Source organism: Pleurodeles waltl, chromosome 3_1 (assembly GCF_031143425.1).
Source record: "Pleurodeles waltl isolate 20211129_DDA chromosome 3_1, aPleWal1.hap1.20221129, whole genome shotgun sequence".
NCBI lineage: Eukaryota > Metazoa > Chordata > Amphibia > Caudata > Salamandridae > Pleurodeles > Pleurodeles waltl.
The window spans coordinates 799,392,093-799,412,094 of record NC_090440.1 but is presented as its reverse complement, the minus strand read 5'-3'; the positions used below and the strand labels follow the sequence as shown (position 1 = coordinate 799,412,094).

The 20,002-nt window shown below is 43.8% G+C and overlaps 1 protein-coding gene across 3 annotated transcripts in view; it reads right to left on the bottom strand.

The window, feature by feature from the left end:
- The window catches only part of STK33 (serine/threonine kinase 33), a 788,409-nt gene that overhangs the window by 584,120 nt on the left and 184,287 nt on the right, over window positions 1-20,002 (bottom strand). For all 3 annotated transcript variants that reach the window (XM_069223669.1, XM_069223668.1, XM_069223670.1), the window contains 2 exons: window positions 15,867-15,980; window positions 14,464-14,568 (listed from right to left, as the gene is read on the bottom strand). In XM_069223669.1, coding sequence (XP_069079770.1) covers window positions 14,464-14,568; window positions 15,867-15,980 — 219 coding nt within the window. The remainder of the gene's footprint in view (window positions 1-14,463; window positions 14,569-15,866; window positions 15,981-20,002) is intronic.

Sequence of the window (20,002 nt, the reverse complement as noted above, 5' to 3'; positions counted from 1 at the left end):
TCTGCACCCAACGCCCCAGGCTCGACCTGCAGAAAACCAACACCTCAGGGACTGCGAGCCCGTGAGTAACCAGAGACGACCCCCCCCCTGAGCCCCCACAGCGACGCCTGCAGAGAGAATCCAGAGGATCCCCCTGAACACGACTGCCTGTAACAAGGGACCCGAGGCCTGGAACCAACACTGCACCTGCAGCCCCCAGGACCTGAAGGTACTGAACGTCAGTGCAAGAGCGACCCCCAGGCGACCCTCTGCCTAGCCCAGGTGGTGGCTGTCCCGAGAAGCCCCTCCGTGCCTGCCTGCAACGCTAGAGTGACCCCCGGGTCTCTCCATTGTTTTCAACCTAAAACCCGACGCCTGCTTTGCTCACTGCACCCGGCCGCCCCTGTGCCGCTGAGGGTGTACTTTGTGGGGCTTCTCGTCCCCCCCCCCCGGTGGTCTACAAACCCCTCCCCCCCCCCCCCGGTCTGCCCCCCGAAGACGCAAGTACTTACCTGCTGGCAGTTTGGAACCGGAGCAATCCTGTTCCCCATAGGCGCCTATGTGTTTTGGGTACCTCTTTGACCTCTGAATCTGACAGGCCCTGAGCTGCTGGTGTGGTAACTTTGGAGTTGCCTTGAACCCCCACCAGTGGGCTGCCTATGCCCCAAACTTGAGACTTGTAAGTGTTTTAATTAACTTCAAAACTAACCTTTACTTACCTCCCCCAGGAACTGTTGATTTTTGCAGTGTCCACATTGAAAATAGCTTATTGCCATTTTTACAAAGACTGTACATGATATTGTTTTCATTCAAAGTTCCTAAAGTATCTAAGTGAAGTACCTTAGATTTAAAGTGTTTGATGTAAATCTTGAACCTGTGGTTCTTAAAATAAACTAAGAAAATATATTTTTCAATATAAAAACCTATTGGCCTGGAGTAAGTCTTTGAGTGTGTGTTCCTCATTTATTGCCTGTATGTGTACAACAAATGCTTAACACTACCCTCTAATAAGCCTACTGCTCGACCACACTACCACAAAATAGAGCATTAGAATTATCTACTTTTGCCACTATCTAACCTCTAAGGGGAACCCTTGAACTCTGTGCACACTATTTCTTACTTTGAAATAGTATATACAGAGCCAACTTCCTACGCCACTTTTTCAGTAATAGATACCCCAGGTGGGGTCACCTTCCAATGCCTCACTAAAATTGCGCAAATGAAGTATGAGAGAAACACACCTCCCAAAGAAAAGCACAGGAACCCCTGACAAATGATCAGCAATGACACATGCAAGGATGCAATGTTTTCTAAAAAACAAACCAAACCTAGCTCTTATCCAACAGGTTTGCAATCTAGCACCACAATGCACCACCTGTACAGCAGACCATCACCTTTTCAGCGACCACATCAATCCGAACTGCACTCTGAAATTTTGTCTCAAACTATACCACGTCAATAATCCCAACAGGACCAAGAACTACGAACTGCACTACAAACGTTTTGAACTGTCAAACTAAGAGGCAGCTCCTTTGAAAAGTAAGTGGAGATGTGCACTGCTCTGCTGCTCCGATTCTGTCAGGATGGCCCATCCTGTTAACACTGAGTCCCCTTTGTGTTACTCTCTGGGAGGAAAATGGAAAGGCCAACTGCTAACTACACCTAGTCATGTGACCCACGATACAGGCTGCATGCACTGAATGGTTAGCACAAGAACATGCCAACTTTCTATAAGGAACATTTTCAGAATTGTAACTTATAATGTAACATTATCATTGAAGAGGATTTTAAACTACAATTCTTTTGGACACCAAACAGAATATTTTCCACCTGTAGAAGAAGTGTAAGTGTCTACCCATAAATAAGACAGTGCAGACTCCTTTATTGCTTCTCTGAAAATTTCCTTTATTTACAGTGAATATTTCCATATTCTCCATGATTTTCTAGTGTAAATTGTTCCAAATATTATCATTTTAGTAGTCCATGTCTATTAGCAGCCGATAACTGTTTTGCCCCTTGTGACAGCCTGGGACTTTCTCAAGGCTGCAAGGAAACAAATGGCATGATCTGACTGATTACCAACTGGGAAAGGTATTTAACTGGGAAGAATATACACCTTTGCAAAAAAAAAATTTTTTTAAAAGATGATATCAAGACAACTAATGTTCCCACAGAACCAGCTAGCTCCTCCGAGATCATTCTATCCTCGTGTGCAGATCTGAGGAGGAAGTTGATATCAGGAGAATCATACATCATGGGGTAAATTTTACGAGGAGGGACACCCCCTAAGGAATGCGCAAGACAATGCCATAAGACCACAAAGTACAAAAACCCAAGAACCAAATACACCAGGGGTCTAGATAAGGGCCAGAAGCAAGGAAAAGGCCAAAAACTAATCTCAGACAACCAACTAGTTGTCAATTTATTAACTAAGGACTTGAAGGACTTGAATATGGCACGATCTGCCCAACAGCCAAATGGGACCTAGTTCAGTCTAAGATCGACATCTTCTAGTTCATCAGGATACTAAAACTGCAATCCTTCTTTGTGGATAAGGAAGTGCCCAGACCATCAATCACAGCCCAACCGAAAATAGGTGACCTTATCATTCAAGAGTTCTAAACAATCCATCTACTGACAAACTTTTCAGAAGATGATAGTACAGATCAGACAACTCAATGTCAGAAACACCACTTGAACTATGAGTTGATGTCGCCCATTCAAAATCCATTAAACTTCCAAATAAATCAAGCTTCACAAAAATATTACCACCTGGTAATACAACTGATCCATTCTGCACAGCAGTGACGAAGGATCTCAACAAGAAGCATCAGAAATATATGACTAGTAGAAAATATCTTCTTTTAGACATCACATACAAACAACGTAGAGCATTGTAACATAACAATTAATGAGGCAAATAAAGGTGGCAACGTGGTCATTCTGAACAGGAGGTATACCGGCAACCTGGCGATTCCATCTGCTACACAAAATTACAGCATAATCCAACCAAAGGGACACAAAGAAAACTAAGAGATCTTATTGACAATTGGTACAGCAAGGACCTTCTCATTCTGGAAGAAAAGCGATACCCTTACATAAAACATGTTATCCCAACACTATATTTACTACCAAAAATCCATAACACAGGTACACAACCAAAGAGCAGACCCATCATCGCAGGTACTGACTCGGTCTGTTCAAACTTGGGTAAATCCACTGATGGAGAATTTCAATCATTTATGAAGGATCTACATACCTGCAACAAAGATATGAAGGATATTCTTAAAAAAACATGATAACATGGACTGGTAACCTGACTACATACTTGCCACCACAGATGTACATTGCCTGTATACCTCAATCAAGCACCAGGATGGGTTAGAGGCCGTCAGGAAGTGCCTAGCCACAAGATCTGTGCACTATTTGTAAAGACATCATTCGAACACTGAAATGCTGGAGTGCTGTCTGACAAACAACTTCTTTTTATTCAGATGATAATTTACTTACAGCAACAAGGAACAGTGATGTGGGCATGATACACAGATGATATTTTGCTTATCTGGCAAGGTCTCGAGTCACACCTCGAACAATTTATCAACAGCTTTTTGCCAAACAAAGGGGGTATTAATGTGACCTACACAATCTCCAGGAAGGACACAGAATTCCTAGATCTCACACTATATGCTGATCAAGACTGTCTACAAATAAAAACCCACAGGACAATGACTGCAGCAAACTCAATCCTCCATGCTACTAGTTGTCACCCACCCAACACCATTACTAATATTCGAGTGGGAAATACAGGCCCAACCAAATTTGTAAACATTCAGCAACAATTTTCAACCACAGACCAGAACTCTATCCTGCGAAATACAAAAAATGTTGAGAATAAGCCAGCTATTTGTTTCATCACCAGATTTAGTCATGGCCATCAATATATTCATAGTATTTTACAAAAACACTGGTCATTCCTCTTGAGTAATCCAACCATAGTGAACAATATCAAACCCTTCCCACAGCTGAGTTTCAAATGAGCACCAAATTTAAAAAAGAAATTATGCCCTTCCTTTCTTCAAAAAAAAAAGGAAAAGACAAATCTTTTACAACAACCAATAGGTTTCTATACCTGCTGAAATTGTTTTATATGTGTTAGAAATGGGGTATGTGGTTGGCAGTCAGGTTACCCCTTGTCCAAGCAAGGACTCTCACTCTAGTCAGGGTAAGCCACACACAATCCAAATTATCCTGTGCCCACCTTCTGGTAGCTTGGCACTGAGCAGCCAGGCTTAACTTAGAAGGCAATGTGTAAAGTATTTGTGCAATAAATCATGCAATAATAGTATAACCACCACAAAAATACACCACACAGGTTTAGAGAAATATAGCATATTTCTCTGAGTAGAATATCACTTCTGTAATGAGTCTTTAGCTCTTAAAAAGCAATAAGTGTCTCTTGCAAGCACAAAGTACCTGGTTTGCGTATAATTTATCCGCACGGGACCGCAGAGAAAGAAATGCATGGAAAACGGGGAGGTGTGCGTCGTTTTCTCAAGGGCGCACACTGATGATGCTTCAATGCTTTTTCATGCAACAAGGGCTTTGCGTCGATTTCCGGCGCGCAGACTTGGCTCCACTTCGGGTTGCAGGGTATTTAGATGCCCCGAGAACAATGCGGAGAAGTCCTGGGTGCGCAGGGCAAAGTCACATGGGCTGCATCGATCCGGTGGGTGTTGCAGGGAAATTTCTGTTGCACAGTAGGCGCTGCGCCGATTCCTCTCGCTGGAAGTTGGGCTGCACCGTTCCGGCTTGGCAATGCGTCGATCCAGTGGGACATGCATCAAAGTTCCGGTCGCAATGTTGCCGCTCCGTCGATCTCCACTCGGGGAGCCGGGTTGTGTCGTTCCGTTTTGGCGTTGAGGTGATTTTCTCATCTCAGGGCAGGCTGTGCGTCAATTTTCACCGCACAAGGAGTTCTTTGCAGAGATGAAGTCTTTTTGGCCCTGAGACTTCAGAAAACAGGAGGCAAGCTCAATCCAAGCCCTTGGAGAGCACTTCTCAGCAGAGCCAGAGGGCAGCAAGGCATCAGGGCAACAGCAAGGCAGCAGTCCTTTTCAGCAAAGCAGTCAGGTGAGTCCTTTGGGCAGCCAGGCAGCTTCTCTTGGCAGGTTGCAGGTTCAGAGTTCCTTTCCCAGTAGGTATCTTGAAAAGAAATGTCTGAGTTGGTAGGGTCAGAGGCCCAGTTTGAATATCCAAATGTGCCTTTGAAGTGGGGGAGACTTCAAAGGGTGGCTTAGAAGTGCACAAGGTCCCCTTTCAGTTCCATCTTGTCTCCCAGGGTCCAAATAGGGGATTTGACAGTCTATTGTGTGAGAACAGGCCACTCTCCTTTGAAATGTGTCAGACCCATTCAGTATGCAGATGTGTGCAGGTGTGACTGAGCATCCTGTGTTTGGGGTTGTCTGAGTGAAATGCACAAGGACCTGTCAACTAACCCAGCCAGATGTGGATTGTAAGGCACAAAAGGATTTAAGTGCAGAGAAGAACAAGTTACTTACCTTCGGTAACGAGGTATCTGGTAGAGACTATCTAGCTGCAGATTCCTTACCTTAGAATTTTCTGGCGTCAGCTTCAAATCCGGAATTTTTCTGCTGAGCAGTACCTTGCGCGTGCCGTCGGGCGGCATTGTTCGGATCCACGTGCGTCAACCAGATCCTTGTGCGTCATCAGCATCGTTGGAGCCGTCTATGATGTCACGGTTGTCTATATAGACGCTGTCTCGGTGCGCGTATGTCAGTTCTTTTCCCACAACTTTCCACGCCAGAAGGATAGAGTCATGGAAGAACCAACAGTCATGGATTTTATCTCTTTATTTGACAGTTTGAAGTTAAAATTCTTACATGCCTTTAAGAAAGGAAAAAATGCCCAAATCATATATATATATATATATATATATATATATATATATATATATATATATATATACACACACACACACACACACACACACACACATATACACATATATATACATATATGTGTATAAAAATATCCGCAGAGCGGGGATGCTTGAGTGGGTGTAAGGAATCTGCAGCTAGATAGAGTCTCTACCAGATACCTCGTTACCGAAGGTAAGTAACTTGTTCATCTGATAGAGACTTCTAGCTGCAGCTTCCTTACCTTAGAATAGATACCCAAGCTATAACCCATGGCCGTGGGTCTGAAGGAGATTTTTATACCAGGAAGTCCTGAAAGACAGAATGGGCAAAATGCCCCTCTCTTCTCACCTGGCTATCCAGGCAGTAGTGTTTTGCAAATGTGTGCAAGGTAGCCCACGTTGCAGCCTGACAGATGTCCACCACAGGTACACCACGTGCTAACGCAGTGGTAGCAGCTTTCCCCCTAGTAGAGTGAGCTCTCAAGCCCTCAGGAGAATGCTTCTTTACCAAATTGTAGCAGATCTTTATAGAGAATGACCCAGCCCGAAATGGATCATTTCTGTACTGCCCGACCCTTCTTTGCACCAACGTACCCCACAAAGAGTTGGTCGTCCACCCGGAACTCTTTAGTGCGATCAAGATAGAACGATAATGCTCTTTTTGGGTCCAGCCGATGGAAACGCTCCTCTTCCTTAGAGGGTTGCGGTGGTGCAAAGAAGAGTGGCAGGGTGATATTTTGACCCAGATGGAAAGGGGTCACCACCTTGGGGAGGAAAGCGGCACGAGTTCTGAGAACCACTTTTTCAGGAAAGATTGTGAGATACGGCGGTTTTGAGCTCACTCACTCTTCTAGCAGATGTAATTGCCACCAAAAAGGCTGTCTTAATAGTTAGCAGCCGAAGAGGACAGTTATGTAAGGGCTCGAAGGGAGCACACATAAGGAAAGTAAGAACCAGATTAAGGTCCCACTGGGGCATAACAAAAGGCACAGGCGGGAACAAATGCACAAGCCGTCGCAAAAATGTCTGTACTATAGGTGATTTAAACAAAGATGGTTGATCGGGCACCCGAAGAAAGGCTGATAAGGCTGCAAGATAGCCCTTGAGAGTCCCTAAGAAGGAACCCTGTTGGGGGAGAGATAATATAAACAAAAGGATATTAGACAGAGAAGAAGAAAGAGGATCAATAGACCTCTATGTACAATATGAAACAAAACGTTTCCAACGGCAGGCGTAGATAGACTTAGTAGAGGGACGCCTGGCTGCCAGAATGACATCACAGACCTCAGGAGGGAGGTCATAAGCCATCAACTGTCGCCGCTCAATCTCCATGCATGAAGGCGCAGAGTTGACAGGTTCAGGTGGGGAACCTTCCCCTGCTGCTGCGACAGAAGATCCTCCCGAAGAGGCAGCCTGATTGGAGGACCGATGCTCATTTTGAGAAGCTCTGGATACCAAACACTCCGTGCCCAATCCAGAGCCACTAGGATTACTTGGGCCCGGTCGTTCTTGATTTTCTTGAGAACTCTGGGCAGAAGTGGTATAGGCGGAAAGGCGACAGGAGGCCTGAACTCCACTCGCGATGAAAAGCGTTGCCTACCAATAGCCCCCTTGGAAACTCCAACGCGCAAAACTGCTGACATTGCGCGTTCTCTGCGGAGGCGAACAGATCTAACCAAGGCTCTCCCCACTGCTGAAAGAGTCCTTGAGTCACCTCTGGATGGAGACACCATTCGTGATCCTCTAAGCATTTTCGGGTGAGCTTGTCCGCCCTGGCGTTCAGAGAACCTGCCAGGTGTTGAACCACCAGGGTCATGCCCTGCTGTTCCAGCCATGTCCAGCGACTTAAAGCCTCTTGACAAAGGGTCCACGACCCCACACTGCCCTGCTTGTTGCAGTACCACATTGCGGTAGTGTTGTCCGTGAACACCTGCACTACCTTCCCTTTCACAACAGGAAGAAATGATTTCAATGCTAGTCGGATCGCCCGAAGCTCCAGCAAGTTGATGTGGAGCCCAGATTCCGCCGGAGACCAGTGACCTCTGATCTCCACCTCTCCCAGATGGCCGCCCCATCCCAGAAGTGAGGCATCTGTCACTACTGTGAGATCTGGTAGGGGAAGGGAGAGGAGTCTGCCTTTGACCCAATCGCAGTTCACTAACCACCACTGCAGATCCTTTGCAGTCCCCTCCGAGATCTGAACCACGTCGGTAAGATTTCCCTGATGCTGGGCCCATTGGAACTTCAGATCCCACTGCAGAGCCCTCATGCGCCATCTGGCATGCTTGACCAATAGGATGCAGAAAGCCATGAGTCCCAAAAGCCTCAGAGTCTGTCTCACCGAAATCCAGGATAGAGGCCGAAACATCGGTATCATAACCTGAATATCCTGGACCCGCTGTTCGGGAGGATAGGCCCGATACTGCACTGTGTCCAGAACAGCAGAGTGGAAAGTCTCACGCTTCCGGCGGGAAACGTGTGGTCTTTAAAAGTTGCTTCATTGTTGCAGAAAGTTGCAGTTTGTTGAACAGGGCCGCTGTTCTCGGGAGCTTCTTGATCCTTTAGATGCAGGGTAGTCCTCTGAGGCTTCAGAGGTCGCTGGACTCTGTTGGATGTGTCGCTGTTGCAGTTGTCTTCGAAGTAGGGAGACAGGCCGGTGGGGCTGGGACCAAATCAGTTGTCGTATCCGTCTTCACTGCAGGGCTTCAGGTCAGCAGTCCTTCTTCTTTAGGTTGCAGGAATCTATCTTCCTCGGTTCTGGGAGCCCCTAAATACTGAATTTAGGGGTGTGTTTAGGTCTGGGAGGGCAGTAGCCAATGGCTACTGTCCTTGAGGGTGGCTACACCTTCCTTGTACCTCCTCCCTGTGGGGAGGGGGGCACATCCCTAATCCTATTGGGGGAATCCTCCTTCTACAAGATGGTGGATTTCTAAAAGTAAGAGTCACCTCAGCTCAGGACACCTTAGGGGCTGTCCTGACTGGGGGGTGACTCCTCCTTGTTTTTCTCATTATCTCCTCCAGCCTTGCCGCCAAAAGTGGGGGCAGTGGCCAGAGGGGTGGGCATCTCCACTAGCTGGGATGCCCTGTGGCGCTGTAACAAAGGGGGTGAGCCTTTGAGGCTCACCGCCAAGTGTTACAGTTCCTGCAGGGGGAGGTGAGAAGCACCTCCACCCAGTACAGGCTTTGTTCCTGGCCACAGAGTGACAAAGGCACTCTCCCCATGTGGCCAGCAACATGTCTGGTGTGTGGCAGGCTGGCAGAGACTAGTCAGCCCACACTGGAAGTCAGGTATGTTTTCAGGGGTCATCTCTAAGATGCCCTCTGGGTGTATTTTACAATAAAGTGCACACTGGCATCAGTGTGCATTTATTGTGCTGAGACGTTTGATACCAAACTTCCCAGTTTTCAGTGTAGCCATTATGGTACTGTGGAGTTTGTGTTTGACAGACTCCCAGACCATATACTCTTATGGCTACCGTGCACTTACAATGTCTAAGGTTTTGCTTAGACACTGTAGGGGCATAGTGCTCATGCAGATATGCCCTCACTTGTGGTATAGTGCACCCTGCCTTAGGGCTGTAAGGCCTGCTGGAGGGGTGACTTATCTATACCTGTAGGCAGTGTGAGGTTGGCATGGCACTGAGGGGAGTGCCATGTCGACTTAGTCATTTTCTCCCCACCAGCACACACAAGCTGGCAAACAGTGTGTATATGGTGAGTGAGGGGTCCCCAGGGTGGCATAAGACATGCTGCAGCCCTTAGAGACCTTTCCTGGCATCAGGGCCCTTGGTACCAGGGGTACCAGTTACAAGGGACTTACCTGAGTGCCAGGGTTGTGCCAATTGTGGAGACAAAGGTACAGTTTAGGTAAAGAACACTGGTGCTGGGGCCTGGTTAGCAGGGTCACAGCACACTTTCAAATCATAACTTAGCATCAGCAAAGGCAAAGGCAAAAAGTCAGGGGGTAACCATGCCAAAGAGGCATTTCCTTACAGGATGTCATTACTTATTCCCTATAGTCCTACTCGTTATGCTCCAGGTTCTTAATTAATGATGGCCATTTCATTCATATCCATCTTGTGGCTCTAGATTCCGTAGTCTCACTTAAAGAGAAGTAGGGTACACATAACCAGTGGCATAGGGTTACAACAAATGCTGCTTTCTCAAATTTATATTTCATTCCTCATGAGAGATAGAACCTTTGCCCTGCGTAGCCGCAATACAACTGAGTACATTCTAAGATGGCAGCTACCCACAGCCGTCATGTGTATCGGGGTATACCCGAGTAGTATAAACAGAAAAGGGATCTAGAGGCCTTAATCCCTTTAAATATGGCGCTCGAGTACCAGGCCGGTAGCACAACGGTGGAACTGCTGCTCGGAATTTACCCGTGAATTAGATAGGAGGGCTTCCAAGCCTAGGCAACTTCATAATTTGGGTCCGAGATAATACTGAAATACATTACTAAGCTGTCACTTATGTTCGGTGTTTATCCGCACTGTCATTGCTGCATTTACTTATGTAGACCACTATCATCAGGTTGCTTGATACAATATAGTTATAACTATGCAACCTCTCTGATAATCTCTTCTCGCTTCTAAGCCACCCTAGGCCTGCAAGCCATTTGCATACTGATAAATGCATTTGCATTGCTCAAACTGAGCAGTCACAAAGTAATTAACTAATCTTGAAACACATTCACTAATCTGTCAACGGACCCGTGGGACAAACATCAGTCACCCTGTCCCCTTTGCCTTAGCTGAATTTACTTGGCCACTGTCTTATTCTATCATGAATGTGCTCTTTTGCTCCTTTGCATCGGATGGCCGATAGAGCAGTATGGTGTACATGGGGCCAACCGTGTTAACATGCAGTTTGCAAGTCTTTATGAGGATCTCAACACTGTGATCTTGGCACTACCTAGAGGTTAGCATATTTACATAAATTAAGGCAATAAGCTTCGAGAGAGTGTCATGCCTCTTTAAACAATGCAGTTTTATATCAGATAAAACTGAACATGGTCTTCATATATAAAAACAGTTATCACTCAATGGCATTTTCGGGCTATGGAAGGAATAATAAGGTAGTGATATTTTAACAGATTATCCCATTTGGTCAGTGCAAGTTACATGATGGCATACATTGGGATAATAATATGTGCTACCTTGAATTGCTCTTACATTAATCAGGTTTACCAATGTAGCAATGTCTCTCCAACTCAATGTACTATAAAAACAATCCTATGTATATTTTGTGCTCTAAATGAATTTCACAAGGATATGACATTGCTATTAACTCGAATGTTGCATTTAATTTGACCTATACCAGGCAATAATATGAGCCTCATGAATTATGTATGGGGAAAATAATTGCTGTGACTTACCTGAATTGAGATATTTTAACTTATTAATTTTTCTTGTATGTGTATGCAATTAATGCCACAATGGTGTAAGAGTTATCTTTTCCCTTTTCTGATAAACTTTCTTCCTTTATGCTTTTTTGTAATTTGGCTGTGTGCCAGCATCTTTTACTTTCCAACAAACGTAAGCAAATAGTCGCATTCCAGTGCCACTCATCACCCTAATATCCTTAGTAACTCAGTCATACATTTTGACTTTCTATGACCTCGATAACACATTTCTCTCTGGAACAGAGAATTAAAAAACCTAGACACTTGCATATAACTATATGTGACAAGTGGTAACGCACTACTTCAGGACGTTATGGTTTTCCTTCACTTCAAGCATGGTGGTGGACACACCTGTTTATTGATATATTCACCGCAACCCATGTCATTTGTTTCCTTGAAGCCTTGAGAAAGCCCCAAGCTGTCGAGCCACACAGGGGGCGAAACATGTGTTGGATGATGATAGACATGGACTACTAAACATGAATTACTAGGAACAAGTTACACTAGAAAATCATGAAACAATTCACTGTAAATAAAATGAAAATTACGAAGAACCAATAAAGGAATTTGCATCGTCCTACTGATGGCTAGACACACTCAATCTTTCTTCTCTAAGTATACTGATGCTATGGTACAGCAGGTCCAATCCTCAAATAGTGGTCTAGCCCTCCCTCTCCCCTTCGTGGTTTATGGGCATTACCCAACAGGAAGAGAGTATTGGACCTTGGAGCATACAGCTGCAACAGGATATCTCTACCTTTTCCCAAACAAATATTACTTATAAAATGTAATAAAGTAGCCCAAGTTTATCCTGTTGGATATATAGGCCTCACAATAGTTAAAAATGAATATGTCAGGTTATCACTAGGAGCAAATAACAAGTACATGTCCATCTTTCTAAATATAATGCACCCTCCCTAAAGGGCTGTATAGAGCCTATGGGTGACATATGTATTAAAAAGGGAGTTTTAGGCTCAGCAACAAGTTACTTACTTTTGGTAACACCATATCTTGGAGAGATAATATCTAGTTGCAGATTCCTTACCTTTGAATTTCTCCCAGGTGTCACACTCGATCTGGAGAATTCTCTAACAGTACCCCTGCTCGCCGTCAGGTGGCGTATGACAGCTCTGTGTCCGTTGTTGGCATTATACGCACCACATATGACATCTCAGTTCTTATATAGGCGCCACCCCGGCGCGCTGACATCACTTTCTTTTCACAACATTTCACGCCAGAAGCACAGAGTCATAAAACGACTAACTACTAGTGTGTCAAAACTAAGGCATTGAAAGGAGAGTCCCTAGAAATCAGTTGATAGAGCAGGAAGGATTGATGGGTCAGCAAGGAATATGCAAATAGATATTGTCTCTATCAGATAAGGTGTTACCGAAGGTAAGTAAACATGTTCATCTGATAGAGACGTCTAGTTGCAGATTCCTTACCTTTAAATTGATACCCATGCTGTACCATCCCCATAGGTGGGTCTGCAAAACAGGTTCATATTAGAAAGTCTTGCAAGAAAGAACAAGCAAAGTACCCGTCCCTACAGACGTGACTGTTGAGGCAGTAGTGTTTGGTAAATGTGTGCGGGATTGCCTACGTTGCAGCCCGACTGATGTCAAGGACCGGTATCTCTGAGTGCTAACGCAGTGGTTGCAGCTGTAGCTTGTGTAGAGTGAGCAAACAAACCCTCATTGTGTTGCTTTTTGGCCACTGCTGATCCGGCAAGAAGGATGGACACAGAGCCGATCAACACCACCTGGCAGTGCACAGGGGTACTCCTCACAAAATTCTCCAGATCCAGTCTGACGCCTGGGGGGAATTCAAAAGTAAGGAATCTGCAACTAGAAGTTTCTATCAGATAAAAGGTTTATTTTGCCAAGTCGACTTGGCAGTTTAAAATTGCACACAGTCTGCAATGGCAGGCCTGAGATATGTTTTAAGGGTCTACTTAAGTAGGGGGCACAATAAGTATTACCGGTCCACTTGTAGCATTTAATTTACAGGAGGGGTACATGTATCATCAATTTACTAGGGACTTCCAAGTAAATGAAATGTACCAAATGTCTGTTGGACAAGTTTACCATGTTTAGAGGAGTGAGCACAAGCGCTTTAATAGTGGCCAGCAGTGGTAAAGTGTGCAGGGTCTCAATGTCAACAAAAACTAACTCAGCAAAACAGGAGTGACAAGGCAAAACATTTGGGGGAAACCATGTCAAGCATGTCAGATCTAACAAGTATTATTGGTTTCTCATGTTCTGTGTACCAATACAATAGCTGAAGAGTTCGACTGTACAGGGACTTGAACGTTTGCCAGGTAACAGTTGCTATAGCAGTGAATTCAGTGCTGTATTGTTGTGCTGACATGAAAAGATTAGGCTTTTGTCTCTGTGGGTTCTCACAAGGAGCATTAGGCACTGATACCTTAGATTTTCCCCACAATTAGGCATGCAAGGTCGTCCAAAGTGTGATGGAGGTAACAACCAGATCTGCTTTTCTGGGACCTATTCCTAACTATTGAGGGTATTGGATAATGACTGCAAAATTAAGCAGCCTGTTTTCAGAATCCTTTAGAATGACTGGATAATTTACTCTCAGTTTCCCAGAACTCCACTGAGATGAAAAGTACTTCAAGAAAAGGAAGCACAAAGTCTCCAAATAGGATTTAGATGAAGATAACTTTACCTCTGATCAGAACCCTAGAGGGTCAGGTACAGATAAAACTCCATATAGTCATTGAAACCAGTTAGCTGCAATATAAACAAAGGAAAGAAGGGAGAAAGAAATCTCCCCACCAAAATAAAATGTCCTGGTTATGCTTTAAAGAGAGTAGACCCCAAACAGCCAAGTGACTAAGTACACAAAAAGTGACCAAACAAGTCAAATCGAAGACATTAGGTGGATGAAGATTTTGCTACCAGACTGGCATGTACATCATAACAAGAGTTTTCAGTTCTAGGTCATCTGTCTCACGTTCATGCTCGGTTAATCAAGGTAAAGATGTCCATCCCGCACTGTGGGAAGGAAGAGGCATTGAGCGAAAGAGTAAAAGTCATTAGACTAAGGCAACAAAATCAGTTTTTAAAGGGTTCTAAATGGGTGATTTTACTATGAAGCATTAAGTGATCCTTACCTTAGGAGTTTCAAAAACCTCTTCTAGATGTATTATGTGCTCGTGTTTCACAATTTTTAATATGCTAACTTCCCTTTCTAGTAGCTTAACGGCTGAACTTCCAGCCTAAAGAAATGGAAAGAACGCCAGTTAGAAATCAGAACTTATGTAAAATAACTACTACACACAGATGACATAAAAAGTCCTCACACAACGAGGGAGGCACCATAATCTAAAAGGCTCTAAACCACTGATTTATTAGCTTACATTTTAACATCAAAGAGGTTACCCAAAATTCCATTCACATTACATCATTTTGCTTTACTAAAAAACTTGTTATGTAGTAATAAGTGTAACGACACAGTATTCTGTTATACCACAGTTTCTGCATAATTTTTGGAGATTTACCATTAATTTAGGCAAATACAGAGATCACATATCTGGAATAAAAGGAATAGAACCCCAAAGTCTAAGTCTGAATCTTAGAGTGGAATTTGACTTGTTCTAATAAAAAAAGGCCACCACCTGCAAAAGGAAGGAGTTCAAGAAATACACAACCTGTTTGGAAACTTGCATAGATTTGCATCCCCAACCTATTTCTTCTCATACTCAGTTGCCATTTTTGCATAGATTGCTTCAACAAGTACATTTTGTGCATTCCATTAATCAAACACCTCATTCAAAATTACTACAATTGTTCTAGTCGACTAACCCCTTGTTCAGCATGCCCTTGTGTTGACAGCAGGTCAGTTTATACACACAACAGCAAGACCCCTTTTAAACATGAACGATGCATTTTCATATATGACTGAAGTCACATCACCCCTGTTGGATTTACCCATCATCAACTCTCTGTCAACCCCAGCACTTAGGTACGTGGTCAGGCAGGCTCTGCAACCCAGGCCTGAAGGTTAATGACTGATGGGTCACAGGTGGGGTAACACTTAGCCGACAGTCAAACGCAGAACCTTAGATCAGATACCACATATAGGCAAGCAACACTACAATGGTCCCCAGAGATTGGCCCCAGTAAAGCACACTCAGCGACCACGTGCCCCTTAGGCCGGACATCAACTCACTGGATGTGTGTTTTCTGCTCCCAGAGAATTGTATAAAACATGGACCATGTCAAAGTGCTATCGATAGACAGTCCACAGACCCCGGTGCTGCAACTGCTGTCCCGGTCGTAATGTTTAATTAAACAAAACATTTCCTGTTTTGCCAAACGTCTCTTGTTTTTTAAGGTAAAATCTAATTCGCGCAACATTTGTTTTGCAAGAAACTGGTATATTGTATTTAACACATGTTAGAGCAAAGCAAGTCTGCAATTACACAATACATTGTTCTAAAAACAGTAGTAAGAGCTAGAAATAAAATAAAATATATTATTAAAGTACATACTAGAACGGAACACAATATTTTACCTTTTCTCTATTTACTTTTTTAATTGCCCATTTTAGGTGAGTTTCTTTGTGTGTTGCTTCTACCACCACTCCAAAACTGCCTTGTCCTAGTTTCTTTCCAAAACTATAGATTTGCTAAGAAAAAGACAAATTAATTTATTACAAGATGCATAGTTTCAGAACTCAATTGATGCCTTGAGAACGCCTTGAAAATGAAATACTTTAGTAAACACAAAACATTACATTAATGCTGATAAACATAAGATGATAAAACAGTAACATATTTAAAATTATAACCAATGATCTACAAGGGCATTTAATAGAAACTGGAAATATGCAAAGGAAAGGATTACCAATTCCAACTGTGTAAAACAAGGAAAATATCCTCAGAATGCGCCATAAAAAACAATTCTCATGGTCTCAAAATAGAAAAAAAATCATCAAAGTAGGCATCAAAGCCAGTCTAAAGTCGAGTCAGGCATTCTAAACGACGCAGATGAATTAAAAAATGTGATGTTACAATGAAAAGAACAGGTTACTTACCTTTGATAACACTTTCTGGTGGATACTGCATCTACACTTGCAGATTCCTCACCATTTTAATATCCCAGGCATTAGTCCGGATCGGGAAATTTTCAATACCTCCCCCACACATGTAGGAGGCAAGGCACAGCTTCACTTTAGAACTGCTCGCAGCTCCTTGTAACATCACTAGAGCCATAAAGTGCTCCTGTCAGCTTGCTAACGTCTGTTTCATAAATTGTTTAGCACATCCTTTAACGCAAACAGATGAAACCAACATCTTAACCAGATGGGTTCAGTTTTCATTGTTAAAGTACAAAAAGTAGGACTTTTAGTCCTTACAGCGATGAAAAGGGAAGGTGGGTGGGTCAGTGAGAAATCTGCAGGTGGAGTATCCACCAGAAAAAGTTTATCAATGGTAGGTAATTTATTCTTGTAATGGATACTTCTACCTGCAGGTTCCCCACCTTCTGAATAGATTCCCCAAGCAGTTCCAGTTCTGGTAGTGGGTGCATAGGAGGCTATACCAAAAACTCCTGTACAGCTGACCAAGCAAAGTGACCATCCCTCCTCACTTTGAAATCTAAAGATTGGTGATTTACAAAAGTGTGAAGGGATGATCAAGTTGCCACTTTGGAAATATCTGCCACTATGGCAGATGTAGAGGAATTTGGTCGGGTAGCATGAGATCAAATAGTTTGTGGAGGATCCTTGTTCACACTTCCATAGCAGATCTTGATGCACAGGATTATCCACCTTGAAAGGGTTTGTTTGTGGACTGCCTGGACTTTCATCTTTCCAAAATATGCCACAAAAGGTTGATCACCCAGTCTGAACTATGCAGGTAGAAGCTGGATACTGTACTGAGATCAAAATGAAGGAGTTTTTCCTCCTCTTTAGTTGACTATGGAGAAGGATTGGATGTGGAAAGGGTAAGGGATTGCCATAAGTGGAAAGGGGTAACCATTTGTGACAGGAAGGAAGCCCTGGTTTTCAACATCAGGGAAGAAGGAAGAGAAAGGAGGTTTTGCACTCAAAGCTGGTATTTGCTAAATTAAGAAAACAGTCTTAAATGTTAGTAAACGTAAGCGACAACTGTGTAAAAATCAAACAAGGAAAACATTAGTTAACTATGAGCCAAATTAAGATCCTATTGTGGCATAATAAATTGAGTAGGTGAGTACTTGTTTGTGAGACCATGGAGGAAACTTAGAACAACAGGTGAATTAAAGAGGAACGGTTGATCAGATAGACATAGAAAAGTCGAAAAGGCAGACAAATTACCTTTAACAGTGGCAACTGTGCATCCTTGCTGGGATAACTAGAGGGCAGAATAGAAAATATCCAATAGATGAGCCCAAAGAGGATCAATAGAGTTGTCTGCACACCATTCAACAAATGTGGCCCATCTAGCAGAAAAAGCAGTTTTGGCGGGGTGTCTTCTTGAACATAAAATAGCTGGGGATCCAGACAAAACATGCAGCATGCCCCATTCAGTCTCCAGGCATGTTGGTGGAGGCTCTGGAGTCCGAGATGTACAACCTGCCCCAGTGATTGTGAGAGTAGGGTATGGGCGCAAACGCATAAAGAAGTGGAAAGTACCACTTCAAGCAACTCATATGCCGGCATTAGATACTGGAGGGTACACAATTTTCATCAGTAAGTGCTCTCTTGAGTGGCAATCAAGATGGTCTGGACTATCTACGGATAAAGGCACAACTTGTGGTCAGCAAATCACCACTAGATGAGACTGTCCACTGTTACACTGTGAACTCCAGACAGGTGATTTGCCATTAAGCAAATCTGATGATCCTGTGCCCAGACCAGAACCGCGTGCTTCTCTGCAGAGAAGATACAACCTTACTCCCTCTTGTTTGTTGATATACTACATCATAGTGGTATTGTCTGTCAAGATCTGGACAGACTGACCACTAAAGAAGGAAAGAAAGCCCACCACATTATGGGGATCGTGATACTACCTTGTAGATCTCTGTTGTGTTGGACCCACTGGAGGGTTCTCATGTGCCAGCATGCATGAGTGAGTAACAGAAGGTAGGAGGCTGGCAGACCTAGCAGGCATAAGACTTTTAAGACTCTAATGACCGCTCTATCATGAAACATCAGAATGACAGCCTGAATGTCTTTAATTCTCTCTGGAGTGGAAAAAAGCTAGACTCAATTTAGTGTCCGGCATTGCCCCTATAAACAGGATGCCCTGAGAGGGCATCAGGTAATATTTGGCCTTGTTGACTGAAAAGTCCAGGTACAGGTCAAGGTCATAAAACAATTGCGTTACCAACTGCAAGTGGTGAGACACCATCCCTGGAGACCTGGCATTGATCAGCCAGTCATCAAAGTAGGGGAAAACAATGGATTCCCGCTCGTCTGCAATGAGAAGCCACCACAGCCATCACACCTTCAGGAAGATTTGTGGTGTGGAAGTAAGGCCAAACGGAAGGACCACAAACTGATAATGTTGAGATCCTGTAATAAAGCAGAGGAACTTCCTGTGAACCTGCAGGATTGGATGAATGCATCCTGCAGATCAACAGACACCATCCAGTCTTCTGCTTTCAGTGCTAGCAGAACTTAACCTACGGACATCATTTTGGACTTTTACTTTTTGAGGAACTGAGGACCAAGACTGGACGAAGACTGCTGTCCATCTTGGAGGTTCAGAAGGATCAGGAGTAGCATCATTGATCCCCTTTTCAGCTTTGGAACCAACTCCACTGCGCCCTTTAAGAACAATGATTGTGTTTTCAGTCAAAAGATACAAAGGTGATCTTAAGGGACTACTTCTGGCTGGGGAGGGATGAGAGAGGGTGGAGGGTAGAGTATAACCCCTTACCAGAATTCACAAGACCCAAAGATCTGAAGTAATGGTTATCCAAGCTTGTAGAAAGGAGGAAACCCATCCTCCAATGGACAGAGTGTTGAGGTAAGGTTGAACTAGGGCTGTTTCCCTTTCCATGACTGGGAAAGAGGAGGAAGAGGAGAGGAATGTAAGGACAGGGCACATTGTCTTAATTTGCTCTGTCCTCTATAGCTCTTGTCGAGGGGGATTGATTGCTGCTGCTGTTGGTGACTATATTGCTGTCATCCTTGAAAGGAAAAACCTCTGCTAAATCCTTGAAATGTTTTAAATTGTCTCTCTGGATTATGTTTGCAGATCTACAGACCTTGCACTTGCTTTGCTATCTAGGAATCCTTCTAAAGCTGAATCCATTTAGCATCATAGAGCCTACAACTATCAAAGAGTAAGTCCATGAGTGGTTGCACATCTTGCAAAACCCCGCTGTTTCTTAGCAAGACATGTCTACACAGGGAGACAGAAGTGCCCATAGCTGTTGCTAAAATGTCTGCACTATTGATGCCAGATTTGATAATTTGCATCACAGCAACATGGCCATGGTCTATCAGCTCTGAAAAACATAAATGTAGGTCTGATGGTAAGCTAGAGATTACTGCATGAGCAGAATCTAACAGGACATGGATATATCTGCCTAATAAGGAAGTGGCGTTTATGAATTTAAGAGCCATACTCCTAGCTGAGAATGCATTTTTTTGCAAATTGCTTCATCTGGTTTGACTCCCGGTCTGATGGTGCAGACAGAAATGATCCAGGTGTTAAC